At 43.5% G+C, this 15,029-nt stretch overlaps 1 protein-coding gene across 1 annotated transcript in view; it reads right to left on the bottom strand.

Annotated features, from left to right (window-relative positions):
• FDX1 (ferredoxin 1) overlaps positions 1-15,029 on the bottom strand; it is a 67,591-nt gene that overhangs the window by 13,105 nt on the left and 39,457 nt on the right. Inside the window, exon 3 of the mRNA XM_030561264.1 lies at positions 3,300-3,429. Coding sequence (XP_030417124.1) covers positions 3,300-3,429 — 130 coding nt within the window. The remainder of the gene's footprint in view (positions 1-3,299; positions 3,430-15,029) is intronic.

Raw genomic sequence — 15,029 nt, 5'->3', positions numbered from 1 at the left:
GGATGATTTTATGGACTGGTTTCGTGAAGTGATAGAACAGGTAAATTAACAAATTCTATTAATTTAATTCTGAAAGACTACATGGGTGAAATTCAACTCTTATATCAATGGAATATCAGTAGGTCCCTGGAGGTGAACTAAACTTCACAGAAATGGGCTCATAATGACCATCAGAAGAGGGTGGCATCCTTTCTCATGCTTTACTGAGGTGACTAGAACAAATGTAAGTTAGGGTGGCAATACGAAGACGCTTGTTCTTTGCTTCCAACCAGATGGATTTATTACAATACTCAAGGTTACAGATTAACACCAACTAATAACTTTATTTTGAATGTGAGAGAACACCACAACTTTAGGAAGATTCATCCTCAAAAATCAGCACCGTGGGTTGAATTAGCAAATGTTCTTTATATGAAATAAAAACAACCAGGCTAAATTTTCTTCTCAGTCTAAAAAAGCAACAAAGAATCCTGTGGCACCTTATAGACTAACATCTGAAGAAGTGGGTATTCACCCACGAAAGCTCATGCTCCAAAACGTCTGTTAGTCTATAAGGTGCCACAGGATTCTTTGCTGCTTTTACAGATCCAGACTAACACAGCTACCCCTCTGATACTTCTCAGTCTAATGTTACTTATTTGCCAATATTCACTAGAGGGCAGTAAAGTTAGCAGTGAAAAAAAACACAGATACCCAGATGTAGAGCTGAGGGGGTCACAAAATCCAAGAAGAAACCAGATGAAGCTCTGATTACTGGTCTAATACTTTAGATGAAGAATTGTAGTGGTCTCATGGGGCTCCTGGCCTAGAGAATCACCTTGATTTCTGAGAACATCATAGGTGTCTGCTTTAGCACGGATATAATTTAAGATATAAATTGGTCTCAAGTTGGTTGCAAGTTCTTTGGGACAGGAACTGTGTCTGTACAGTGCACAGCATAACGGAGCCCCAATCAGATGGGTACACTGTAATGAAAGTAGTTAGCAGATTTCTCATTAAGTTCCTCTATCAACACGTTTAGAGTCTTTGTGAATGGTTCAAACAATTATCTTTAACCAAATATATTCCCCTTGCTGAAACTTTCCAAGTCTAGAGATTCACCTGCAAGGAAAACCTATATATATTACCCTAGCAAAGTTATCAGGTTTCTCTCTCTACCTAACAATTATATCACCGTAACAGGCCAGACAGCCTATAGCAAATGCAATAGAAGCCATAAAAGTTCTGTCCTCCTGTTGGTCTGGTCATCCAGAAAAAATCTCTCTCTCTCTCTTGAGTAGACCATTGCTTCTCTGGCCAAGGATGCTATAGTTATGACAAGTAAGCTGATGAAGTAGAACTTGCTTTAGAAACTCTGAAACTTCACCATCTTGCTTCCTCCCATTCAGATTTTTTTTTTTAATTTATTTAAACTGCCTGCGTGATCTGCTTGGCATTCTGCTCCTTAGTCATTAAGAGAACATTGCTCTAAAGCCTTAAATAAAAGGTGGTTAAATAAAAAACATATGGTCTTGGAACATTCTTTCCGGAGTCTGTTCCCCAAATAGCTCTGGCCCAGAGTCTAAAGTACCTCTTTCTCAGTGGAGGAAGTGAACAGAGATGGTAAGGTTGAAGTAACTATGTTTAAAAGTCTTACATTTTCTTCATTCTTTCTTTTTAATTTTCTGTTTAGGGAAGGGGATGGGGAGGAGGAGGAGGAGGAAGGAAAGGAAGCAAAAACAATTTTCTCATAGCTTAATGTCTTAGTTAGGAGACAAATTTTAGAAACAAATAGCAATTATTAAGACAAAAAAAAAAAAAGATTGGCTGACCAAAACCCAGGCAGAGGGTGGGGAAATGTCTCTGACTAATTCAGAAGTCCCATTAATTGCAGGACGGAAGGATGCTTGAATTAGACCCACTTCTTTGCAGAGTCAAAAATTTGTTTTGGGATACATCCAAAGCCCACTGGTAGGGGTGAAAGACAAACCAACCAACCAACCCACTCTCATCAATGGAAAGATTCCCAAAGACATCAATGGGCTCTAGATCAGGCCTTTTGTGAGGCACACCTCAGATAGAATCAGGCCTTTAAAACCATTAATGAAGTGCCTGTCTATCATGTTCTCCTGTCTCTGAGCCTTCACAAGGAAAAGCTAATCATATAACAGCCTTTGACAGCTAGGAAAATGTATTCATATGTGTAGAGCCCTGCGCAGATATAAATTTATATCTGGAGGGCTCTCCTGAGAACCGCAGCGGTGAAAGGAGAATGTGGGGCCACTGCTCCCAGGAGCCAGCAACCCCTTGTCTGCAGCCCTGCCCCCATCAGTTCCATGCAGCAGTCTGCGTCTCCTATCTGGGGGCATGCATGCCGCTTGAACACAAGAGCGCGATCAAGAGCAGCTGTCAGTAAACCTGGTGCCCTCCCCAATGGGCAGGGCTGGGGTGCTACAGCCATGCCAGAGGAGCTGCTGGCGTGGGGCACTGGTGATGGCCCCATGTTCTGTTCCTTTCACTGCTGTGGTTTTTGGGAGAGCTCTCTGGTTCCGCGGATACCGATTTATATCGCGGATATAAATTTGTATGAGTGCAGGGCTCTACATATATGGAGGTAGGGGGAGAGGGAGTTGATTTGCAGCTTCTCTAGAATAGCTCTTTAAGGGGCAGTTGTCTCCCTCAATGCATAGTACACAATTCTTCAGTGTGGGTGAGCGACTGAACCCCATATTTTGAGCACAAGTTTTCTTTCTAAACTTTCTTGGGCTTTTTGAAGTATTTAGGAGCGCTTGTCTGTGTTCACCTGAACGCTGTAACAGACTAACACTAGAAAAGGTTAACAGGAAAAGGTTTTCAGCAGACAAAGAAATGTGCTTAAAACTAAATAGCAATCTAACATTTTTTGCTTTTATAGATGGCTGCTAATTACCTGTTCCAAATTGGCAACATGGTGTTGTTCATAACCTCTACATACAAGGTTAATATGGTCCAGAAAAGCAGAAGAAAGAAAATAAACAGGAGAGCAGTAGCGGAACTACTAGAAGGATGCTTTGTTTATACTGAGCTACATGACAGCTCTGTGCAAGATCATTTGTACACTGAAAGGATACTACTGAGGTCTGGCAAAGTCTTTGGTGGTACAGGTGCCACCTATGTAGTAAACGTCAGCTAACAAAGAAAATCTAACTTTTCTATGTAATTGATCCCAACTGTTTATTCTCATTTGATTAAGTCACTTTAGCAACATTTAATTCTTTCTTGCCCCCTTCTCCATCCCTTTCTTTCAGCCCGCTGGCATATTCAAAAAGACTGTGCCTTACGTTTCTGTCAGTCCATAAGCTAGGTCCAGCATGTCCATCTCCTCATCAGTAATTGCATCTAATTTCTCGAATATGTGGTCTTCAAAGATTAAGTGGCAAGTGGAGCAGGCCAATGTTCCTTCACATGCACCTGCAAGATAGACAAAAGTTTACTAGAAATATTGAGTTTTATATTATAGCAGAGGCTCATGAGTTCAACTGCACCCACTGCCTCTCCCAACTCTGAGCAGCCAGGTCTGGATGCAAAGCAGGGACTCTCTTGCTTTCGTGCACCCACTGAAATGGGAGACTACATCTGCCACTGCATTATAGCAGAGAATCAGTAGAATCCCTTACTAAACAATGAACTACTTGTTAATAAAAGTCAACCACTGAGTAATGAGAAATGTTAAAGTGCAAAGATATGACATGCTATTTATTTCCGACAAATTCTTGAGTTAATCAGAAGTCTTATTAGGCAGCATAGAGAGCATTACTAGATCCATCCACTTTTTCCTCAGACATCACAAGCCATATGAACTATGCACAAACATATTTACTGTAGTTTTATTCAATTTATACATCCTGTGTGAAAAGAAGAAACTGAACTCCTAAGGCAGGGCTAAAGAATGAGAAGTACCTTATCACATGAATGTGAATGTTACTTAAACTACTTAAAAATACTATAATGTGTGTGATAGTTGTATCTTATTTCAAATATATAAAGAACTTGAAAAATTCACTCAGTACCCACCAGCCCAAAGAATAAGCCTAGAAACCAGAATGCTTCTAACACCAATACGCTCATGCCCTCAAAGCAAAACCCACTTTGATAATTACTGTAAGTACTTCTGGTAATGTCTTTCCACATTGTATCAGTATCTCCTGGACTTGCCAAGAACAGGCCCCATCCACGGTACTCCAGACAAAAATCCATGCTGTTATATGCTACGATTTCAGGTCTGGATGGATTATCTGACTGTGATGATGTGAAGTCCAGGCAGTCTAGGAGCTGAATGAATATCTGGAGTGGGTCTGTCAGCCAATACTGCTGGGAACGAGTAGGGAGCTACAAGGAGGATTGTGGCTCTGTGTTGTTTAACTATGTAGAGTGCCCTGGGAATATTGTTGGAAAGGCATATAGGAGATCTTGACTCCATTATGGTTTCCAATAACAATCCCTTGGATTACTCCTACCCCCTCTGGAAGAAAGGTTCAGATTCTTGACATTCTCTTCAGTGCCAAACTGGTCTTTCACAAGAATTTCATCCCTCCCCCCAATAATGGAATTAATCAGCTCTATGATGGTTCGCAAGTGACCCTTTATGATTGGTAACAGATTTTCTGCTCAGGAAGTCCATCAAATTGTTGATGACTCCCAAGAGATGACCTTGAAATCCCATATCGGTGGCACCATGTTCAGAGGTTGATGACTTCCAGTCAAAGGGATGATGAGCAGGCTCCTGCCTGCTTGTTTATGTAGCGCATCCCAGATGTGTTGTCCGTCAGAATCTACACCAGGGAATTTCAAAGGATACTTGGGAATGCCATACACACTACCCTGATGCTTTGAGTTCCAGGACATTTTTGCCAAGTCCTAGGTCTTCTGGGGGACCAGGTCCCTTGCATCTGGATCAGGTGGGCTCCCAAACCTGTGTGATACATCCACAATTAATGTCCTTGTAAAGGAAGGGGCAGAGAACGGTACACCTCTTTGAGTGTTTTTTGGGTTCTAGCTACCATCTCAGCTCTTCAATGACATGAGGTGGTACTAAGACCTTCCTATTCATCCAGTGTTTCTCCAGGGAGTAGACTTACCTGAGCCAGAGTTGAAGGAGCACCCAGTGGAGTCTGGCAAGTGACGTTACACGCATAAATGCTGACATATAGCCTAACATCCCAAGGAAGCCTGTACCATCATCATGGTCTGGTTTGATTTTATTTCAGGTAATAGTAATTGCACTAGCAGGAATCTCTCCTCAGGCAGATACGTGCTTTCAGACCTGAACACTTGATCAGAGTTGCTATGAGCTCTATTGTCTGTGATGGGATATGAGAAGATTTTTTGATAGTTCACCAGCAGGGCTAGCTGGGCAAACAGAGAGAAAGCGCACAAGTGCCTATTCTAGTGCCTTGCCACTGTCTCCTGCTAGGAGATCAGCCAACCATCCAGGAAAGGATACATAAGCATGCCCCTACTGCTCATGTGGGCCACCACTACTTCTAAGAATTTTATGAAGACTCAGAGCCATGGAGAGTCTACATGGCAGTACCTTGTACAGACATGATTTGGCCCCACTATGAATATAAGGTACTTCCTCTGGCCCCACTGTGAACATGAGGTACTTCCTCCGATACCTCTCTCTGGTGGAGAGAGATGTGGAAATATGCATCCTGTAAGTCAACAGGAATGAACCAGTCTTGATCCTGAAGAGATGATCATCATCCTGAATCAGAAGCAGCATATGTATTTGTTCAGTCAACCCATGTCTTAGATATAGGACAAAGACCCTCTTTCTTCTATGGTATAAGGAAATACCAGGAGTAGAAGCCTCTTCCCCTACATTCCTGAGGTACTTCCTCTATGGCACCTAGAGGAAGCAATGAGGAGGTCACTTTTTGTAATGAGCTTGTGAAAAGAGGATGGAAATGAATGGGGTAGCCCTGGATGAGGATATCCAACAGCTGCTTCTCAGTCGTGATAGTAGAACAAGACCAAGTGGAAGGGGACAAGGTGGTGGCAAGTGCTAAAAATGGCTCGCATGTGGATCCCAACATTCCTACCAAACCTGTCACCTCCTTTGTGTCCAAAGGAGCACAAAAAATGGGGTCTCCTGGAATACTGGGGCCTTTTCCTCTCAGGTACATGCGCTGTAAACTCAAGAGAGTAGGACTGTGTCCTCTGCTGAAATTAGGTTTTATTTGGCTTTTACAGGAACCCGGTGTGTAGATCCCCGAGGAATGTAGAATGGACTGAGAGACTTTTAGTGAATGGAGCACTTCATCTGTTCTGCTTCTAAAGAGCCAAACAGAGTGGCCAGGGCCTGACGCAGTCCCTTCGCTGGCTCAAGTATGCAGTACACAGGGACAACGGCAGGTGACAGGATCTCTTGTTGATCAGCAGGGCAATCCTGCTGGGGTCAAAGAACTCAGTATGCCAACAGCTTGTGGGACTTAATCTGTATCACCACTGTTTCAGTGTTTATTATTATTATTTGTATCAGACATGAAGAAGCCATAGATAGATATGATTTTTTTTATTTTTATTTTTTTAAAAAAAGAGAGGGAGTTCCAGAGACAGTTGTATGGATGGAAGGAGAGAGAGAGGAGTGCGGTTAGGAATGATAGCATGAGGGAGAGGAGATGGTGGCAGGGACAGTTGTGGGAGATGGAGAAGATGGACATGGTGGGATGGCCAATATTGGGGCAAACATTACCAAAGGAAGTAGGTGGCCCAGAGCCTCTGATTTAGAGCTGGAGATCCTGGTCTGGCTGGAAGTGATCAATTATTGGTACTGGGGCCTACAGCATTGCCTTCGTTTCATCAAGTGACAGTATTGATGGCGGTTTCTGCTGTCCATCTGTAGCCGCTCCTGGAGGCTGACATCAGGCTTTGGTGTGGATGGGCTGGCTAATTGTGCCACGGGAAAGCAAGATCTGCTCAGGAACTTCATGATGATAGTCTGCAATCAGGCCAATATGGCCAAGAAGCTATGCTGAAAGGATACTGGGTCAGGTTGCAGATGGCTGATCCAGTGCCTCTCATATCTCACTTGAGGTGGAGCCTGAAATGGGGGTCCCTGGAAACTTCCTTGGGGATGCTCTCCAAAAGGTAGAGAAAAGGGATCCCTATCCAATGTGGTAAAATTGTTAAGGACCTATCAGTGTCTGGGGCAAACACCTCTCCAACTTCCCCCAACTTACCTACAGGGACGGGAGAGTGGAAAGAATGGAAATTCCCTGAGAAGGACAAAGAGATGGGGGTGACAAAGCAGGAGGTTATAAACAGACTCAGGAGGGAAGATGGGACCTACATAGGAAGTTTTGGGGAGGGAACAGACCAGCCAAGGAAAGAAGATTGGAGAGAGCCTCCATGCTTCAGAACCCAAGTCAGGCACTACCACTGAAGGACCCTGGACAGCCCTAGATGACTCTGACCCCATCCCCCAAAATACTATGACAATACTGAGGGGTAGGGTCCAGGGAAATGTGTATTGGATTTATTATTTTTGGACAGATCTCTGTATTTCTCATGCAATTAAAGAAAGAGTAGTGTTGTAGAATCAGCTGCAGAGTGTTAGTGTGCTTCATTATTCATATGCCCCTTGAAGAAGTAAACTGTGGACTCATACCACCATATGCTGGAGTTCTGTGAAAGGGTGAGTTTAAGCTATGGGAAGAGTCTGGGAGTTAGCACTGATTCTAAGGGCTGGGAAGCTGTAGCAAGTGCTTGCAACTCTCAGGAGGGAAAAGTGCCAAATAATCTGCACCCTGAAAGCATGCCTGGAAGCCTCAAGCACTGTCCCCATCTTGGTCCCTGTTCAGACTCCAAAGGCTTAAAACACCCAAGGATTCAGTTGTTGGATCCCTCACATCACTCTGGTGAGGAGCAAAAGAGAGGCACTTGCCCAGACCTGTAACAGATGCATCTCAGGCCCTTGATTGGCACAGTCACTAATATCAGTACCCAGATTGGCAACAGGTCTTCTTCCCTGCACGGTACATGTTCAGACAAGAAGCCATGGAGGATGTGTCTCTTGATGAGTAGCGCTTAGAGTCCTCCTTGCAGGACTGTCCTGCATGATGCTTGGAGCCAAGCTTATTCTCCATCTGGCCTCACTTCTCAAAGTTGCCCTCTAGTGTCAAGTATCAGAGGGGTAGCCGTGTTAGTCTGGATCTGTAAAAGCAGCAAAGAACCTGTGGCAGCTTACAGACATTTTGGAGCATGAGCTTTTGTGGGTGAATACCCACTTAGTCACACGCAGGTAGTGGAAATTTCCAGGGGCAGAGAAAGCAAGCTAGAGATAACGAGGTTAGTTCAATCAGAGAGGATGAGGCCCTGTTCCAGCAGTTGAGGTATGAAAACCAAGGGAGGAGAAACTGGTTTTGTAGTTGGCAAGCCATTCACAGTCTTTGTTTAATCCTGAGCTCATGGTGTCAAATTTGCAGATGAACTGAAGCTCAGCAGTTTCTCTTTGAAGTCTGGTCCTGAAGTTTTTTTGCTGCAGGATGGCCACCTTAAGATCTGCTATAGTGTGGCCAGGGAGGGTGAAGTGTTCTCCTACAGGTTTTTGTATATCGCCATTCCTAATATCCGATGTGTGTCCATTCATCCTTTTCCGTAGAGACTGTCCAGTTTGGCCGATGTACATAGCAGAGGGGCATTGCTGGCATATGATGGCGTATATTACATTGGTGGACGTGCAGGTGAATTGTGTGGCTGATCTGGTTAGGTCCTGTGATAGTGTTGCTGGTGTAGATATGTGGGCAGAGTTGGCATTGAGGTTTGTTGCATGGATTGGTTCCTGAGCTAGAGTTACTATGGTGCGGTGTGCAGTTACTGGTGAGAATATGTTTCAGGTTGGCAGGTTGCCTGTGGGCGAGGACTGGCCTGCCACCCAAGGCCTGTGAAAGTGTGGGATCATTGTCCAGGATGGTTGTAGATCCCTGATGATGCATTGGAGGGGTTTTAGCTGGAGACTGTATGTGATGGCCAGTGGAGTCCTGTTGGTTTCTTTCTTGGGTTTGTCTTGCAGTAGGCGGCTTCTGGGTACACGCCTGGCTCTGTTGATCTGTTTCCTTATTTCCTCATGTGGGTACTGTAGTTTTGAGAATGCTTGGTGGAGATTTTGTAGGAGTTGGTCTCTGTCTGAGGGGTTAGAGCAGATGCGGTTGTACCTCAGTGCTTGGCTGTAGACAATAGATTGTGTGATGTGCCCGGGATGGAAGCTGGAGGCATGAAGGTAGGCATAGCGGTCGGTAGGTTTTCGGTATACGGTGGTGTTAATATGACCATCATTTATTTGCACCGTGGTGTCTAGGAAGTGGACCTCCCATGCAGATTGGTCCAGGCTGAGGTTGATGGTGGGGTGGAAGCTGTTAAAATCGTGGTGGAATTTTTCCAGAGTCTCCTTCCCATGGGTCCAGATGATGAAGATGTCATCAATGTAGCGTAGGTAGAGAAGGGGTGTGAGTGGACGAGAGCTGAGGAAGCATTGTTCCAGGTCGGCCATAAAAATATTGACATATTGTGGGGCCATGCGGGTTCCCATAGCGGTGCCACTGATCTGGAGATATATATTGTCATCAAATTTGAAATATAGTTGTGTGTGAGGATAAAGGCACAGAGTTCAGCAGCCAGTTGTGCTGTGGCATCATCAGGGATACTCTTCCTGACAGCTTGTATTCCACATGTGTGTGGGATGTTTGTGTAAACAGCCTCTGCATCCATGGTGGCTAGGATAGTGTTTTCTGGAAGGTAACCAATGCATTGTAGTTTCCTCAGGAAATCAGTGGTGACACGGAGATAGCTAGCACAGGGCCTCATCCTCCCTGATTGAACTAACCTCGTTATCTCTAGTTTGCTTGCGTATATATACACACCTGCCCCTGGAAATTTCCACTACATGCATCTGACAAAGTGGGTATTCACCCACGAAAGCTCATGCTCCAAAACGTCTGTTAGTTTATAAGGTGCCACAGGATTCTTTGCTGCTCCTCTAGTGTTGGGGCACAGGTGCCAGAACTGCCAGTGTTGGCTCTGAGGCTGCCAGCACTTTCTTTGATGCCTTTTTCTCTCTAGATCCCGGAGTATGGTGTCCAGTTAAAGGAATGCTGGCTGATTAGATGTTTGGCTCTATTTGTTGGTTAACATTTCCTCTGGGTCAGAAGTGACTCACACAGTCTGCTCTAAAAGATGTAGCTTGAGTCAAGAGTTTCTGGACTAGCAAGTCCTTGCAGAGAAAGACAAGCACAGCCACATCCCAAACAGGTGTTCTCTTTCTCCAAGCAGAACAGGCATCTGCTACATCTGTTAGTAAGGGGGATTAGTAGGGTTTGAACACAACAGCTTAGAGTCTGTCATGATGTGTTACAGTTGATACCAGGTATCCCAACTTGTACAGGGGACAATGCCCAATTAAAAGCAGGGTAGAAAACAAAATTCTACTTAAATTTGTAAAAAATGCACGTTTTGAAGATCTCAAAAGAACACCTCGTCAGACACTTGCTACATTCCATCTTGCTGCTATTGGCGGTAAGAGGGAACTAAGAGGATAGTGGCTGCTCTGCCCTTTGTCCTCGCATTGGAGCATAGATGGCACAAGCCACATATATGACTGCAGTTGACACTGAGGTACAAAATATTCCAATCTAGGTGTGAATGCACCTCATGCGCGCCAGAATGGGATCCACACTGACACATACTTGAAGAACCATCCAGTGTCTAGAAAGCACCACAGAGCAGTTAGCCATCAAAACTAAAATGCTATTGGGAAGAATGTTCATTAAATAGAACAGATTTTCCATTCTGTGAAAAGCAGCAATGTGTCTCTAGATACTATTTGACTTCACAGTTAGAAAATAATACTAAAAATTGTTTTGCTTAAATCAGCCACACAAACAGAGGAAATATATTTTCAGTTGAGATTACGTAATCACCGCATTGACCATTCCATTTAAATAATTAATTTTGTTAAACAAGTAGCATTAAGTGACGTGGCTACAGTTAAGTCATTAAACAGTTTTAAATATCCCTATATCACTATTGCTGAATCTGGATTGCCCCCTAGTGACAAAACTGCACTCCTAGCAAAGGTTTTACAAGATCAAGTACTTCGATATATAGGACTTTAATAAAAGATAGAATTTCTTTAACATTATGTAGCATAGACTCACACAGCCAGACTGTGATTTCCCCCTGTCCCTCAAAAAGTTTAATTTGCTCACATATTTATTTTGGCTTCTTAACTTACAGACCACCGCTTTTTGCTCCAAGATTAACACGGGATGTTTTTACATAGAATACAAGCAGAGTAGCCACAGGCCTATATGCTGTGGTATTTATGGTATTAGATGGTATTTATAATTCTTAATAGAATAACTAATATTTTGACATGCTTACAAAATTGAACTAAGTCATCATCCATTTTAGTTTTAAATGATCATGTTAGGAATCTAATCTTCTGTGATATGTATGCAGTTTCTGTTGATGTGAACAGAGGTTCTACAAGTGTACCAAGGAGATTTCGGATTACTGCCATCACTGATATGTTTATTTATACTCTTAAAACAAGACGGAATGCTGCAAATTGTGCACCTCACTAGTCTAACTCTACTTTGTTCCTCTCTAATTACTGTATTCCTATCTTCACCCACTCCCTCCTTTTGTTTATTCTAGCTCTAGTCTCAAGCCCCAATCCGGAAAGTTTTATTTGTGTGGGCAGATCCCTGGCCATGCAGAGCTCTATTGCCTTCAGTGGAGCTCCGTGGTTTGTGTACAGACAACCCTGCAGTTTGGGGTCTGAGATTGTGAGGCCTTCAGTATAAGGAACATCTCTTATTTAGTTTATACAGTGCCCAGTATAACAAGGCCCCGATTTGATATGGGCTTTTGGATGCTACTATAAAAACTGGAATCCATTAATTTGGATCTGCACATGATACTTAATAAATCATAATTTTACTCGCCAAAGACTCAATCCAGTTCCACTGAAATCAAGGAGAATCTTCCCACAGACGTCAAAGGGCAATGGATGACTTGATGTACTATTGTGTATGCAGACTAAACAATATGTACCTAAACTTTGCAATATGATTAGACAACAGGAAAACAATAGATAAGATTCTTATCTAGGAATTACAGGATATCCATTTTACAGTATTAAAAATGTAATATTATCTGAAAGACAAAAAGTTTTAATTCAATAAATTAAATGAAAATATATAGCATTTTCTGAAAAATACGGAAAAGCAAAGACGTTACTTCAACTGCTTGGATACCTTTTAGTCTACAATCACATTTTATTTTTTGTATAAGAGACACACAGGTGCAATTCTCCAGTACAATTGGCTGGAGGGAGAAGGAAAAAATGCGACAACTTAGTTTCCTCTTACATCCGCCATCAGGATCATCTCCACCATAGTAGAGTACTGCATTTCTGAAATGAAACCTAAACTGCTACTTTGGTACTTTAACAGAGCAGATTATTTGACATGGCCTCAGTTATTGTTGACTACTTATTCCTACTTCTGTGACTCAAAAAGCAATACTGGCTGCTGCCTAATGTAATGGATTAGTAATACTTCCATCGCATCATAAATGAGCATGGTGTTTTACTATTCCTAAAGAACAATTCCAAGACTCCCTCTGGATCAAGCAGAGGACAAAACTATGAAGTCAAACCAAATCCTGAATTTTGAAATACTTCAACTCCTCCAGGAGTTAGGGAAGTGTTATTACCATTGTAGAAGGCATTGATGAGACCTTATCTGGAATATTGAGTGCAATTCTGGTCTCCAATGTTTAAGAAAGATGAATTCAAACTGAAACAGGTGCAGAGGAGGACTAGTAGGATAATTAGAGGAATGGAGAACCTGCCTTACGAGAGGAAACTTAAGGAGTTTTGGTTGTAGACAAGATAGGACTGCTGGAAGCTAAGATTGCTGTATATAAATACATCAGAGGACCAAAAACTAGCGAGGAAAGGGAGTTATTTAAGTTAAGAGACAATGTAGGCACAAGAACAAACAGATATAAACTATCCATCAACAACTCTAGGCTTTAAATTAGACTAAGATGTCTGTGAAGTTCTGGGAACAGCTGTCCAAGGAGAGCAGTGGGGGCAAACAAAACAAAAAAAAAACAAAAACCCCTAACTTGTTTCAAGACTGAGCTCAATAACTTTATGGAAAAGGATGGCATGATGAATTTGCCTACAATGGCATATGGCCCATATGCGACTGCTATTAGCAAATATATCTCTAACAGCCAGAGATGGGACGCTAAATGGGGAGGGCTCTGAGTTTCTACAGAGAATTCTTTCCCAAGTGTCTGGCTGGTGGGTCTTATCCATATGGTCTAGGTCAGTGGTCCCCAACGCGGTGCCTGCGTGGGCTCCATGGCACCCGCTGGGGCATCTATCTGCGCCCATGTACTGGCCGACGGACAAGCATCCACCGAAATGCTGCTGAAAAGCATCAACGTCAAGAGGTGTCGCTGCCGAAAAATCAGCGGCACTTCAACGGCGACGCCTCTTGACGTTGACACTTTTCGGCGGATGCTTGTCTGCCGCCACAGTCCTTGGTGGCTTGTTGTCTGGCGCCCGCCAGATGAAAAAGGTTGGAGACCACTGGTCTAGGTCTAACTGATCACCATATTTGGGACTTGAAAGAAAATTTTCCCCAGGTCAGATTGGCAGAGACCCAGGCTGCTTGTTCCCCCCCCCCCTCCCTCTGCAGCAATGGGCATGCATCATTGGCTGGCGTGACCTAGAGTAAATGGTGGATTCTCCATAACTTGGAAGTCTAAATCAAGTTTGAGGATTTCAGTAATTCTGCCAAAGTTTATGGGTCTATAACAGGAGAGGGTGGGTGAGTTTGTGGCCTACGATATGCCAGAGGCCAAAACAGATGACCACGACAGCCCCTTCTGACTTTAGAGCAGTGGTTCTCAAACTTTTTCCTCCCCCATGGAAAACTTGAAAATTGCTGAGGGTCTAGGTGGACCACTTAATGATCCAAATGCTGTTTGTACCATTAGTTAACTATTGTAAAGCGCTTTAGATAAAAGCACTATATAAAAAAAAACCTTAACAAACAACATTTTTTTCCTTCTACAAATAAAAGCACACAACTCATATTTCAATATCAATAGTCTTACCTTTCTAATGTGATGGATGTGCCCTCTCCCCCACCACAGCAGCCAGAGAGCTGAGGCTGGGAAGGAGGGAGGGGTCTCTCCCCCTCTCCACCACCACAGCAGCCACAGAGCTGAGGCTGGGAAGGAGCAGGGGAGATCTCTCCCCAGCAGTTGCAGCCCTGTAGCTGGGAAAAGTTGCCTCTTTGGCCACCACAGCCCTGCATATCTCAAAATAACCCCCACCCTGTCTTCTCGCCCAACTTCCCCCTCCCATCTACCTCCTATTCTCCCCAAGGCTACCACCTCACCTTACATGTGCGTCTTCTCCAGGGTACAGGCACCTAATTAGTGGAGCCATGCCTGCACGACTCCACTAATTAGGTGGGTGGCCATTCATTCTTGTGTGCAGCTGCCCAGACGCGCATCTTAGAGGGAACTATCTGCAGATCACCTGAAAGAAGCTCGTGGACCACTGGTGGTCCACAGACCACAGTTTGAGAACCTCTGCTTTAGAGTCTATGAGGTTTCTCTGTTGCAAGATTCTTTTGGGATACAGACTTTTTTCAAGGGTGGAATCAATTTCTTCTACTGAAGTCACCTCTGTGCTAATTCATGCCAGAATGGTTCAAGATTCATTGACACTTTTTCAGGAGCAAATATCTGATATTGTGTGCTGCCCCAACTCCATTTCTTTGGTCTTCTTGGTCTCGTGAAAAATTTTCTCTCTAAATTTCAATAGCCACTGTCAATGGATTATCTGATCCTTAGACTCTGCCCCAGACAAATAACGAATGGAGCAGGCAACTTCTGCTATGCAGTCTAAATCCTACATGGTGAGCAACCTGGCTTGTTCCAGTGGAGGGTGGCAGGGGGCAGAGGAGATAAGTTTTATT

This window comes from Gopherus evgoodei, chromosome 1, assembly GCF_007399415.2.
Source record: "Gopherus evgoodei ecotype Sinaloan lineage chromosome 1, rGopEvg1_v1.p, whole genome shotgun sequence".
NCBI classification, from domain to species: domain Eukaryota; kingdom Metazoa; phylum Chordata; order Testudines; family Testudinidae; genus Gopherus; species Gopherus evgoodei.
The sequence above is the reverse complement of the archived record's forward strand: the minus strand, read 5'-3'. Positions and strand labels throughout refer to the sequence as shown.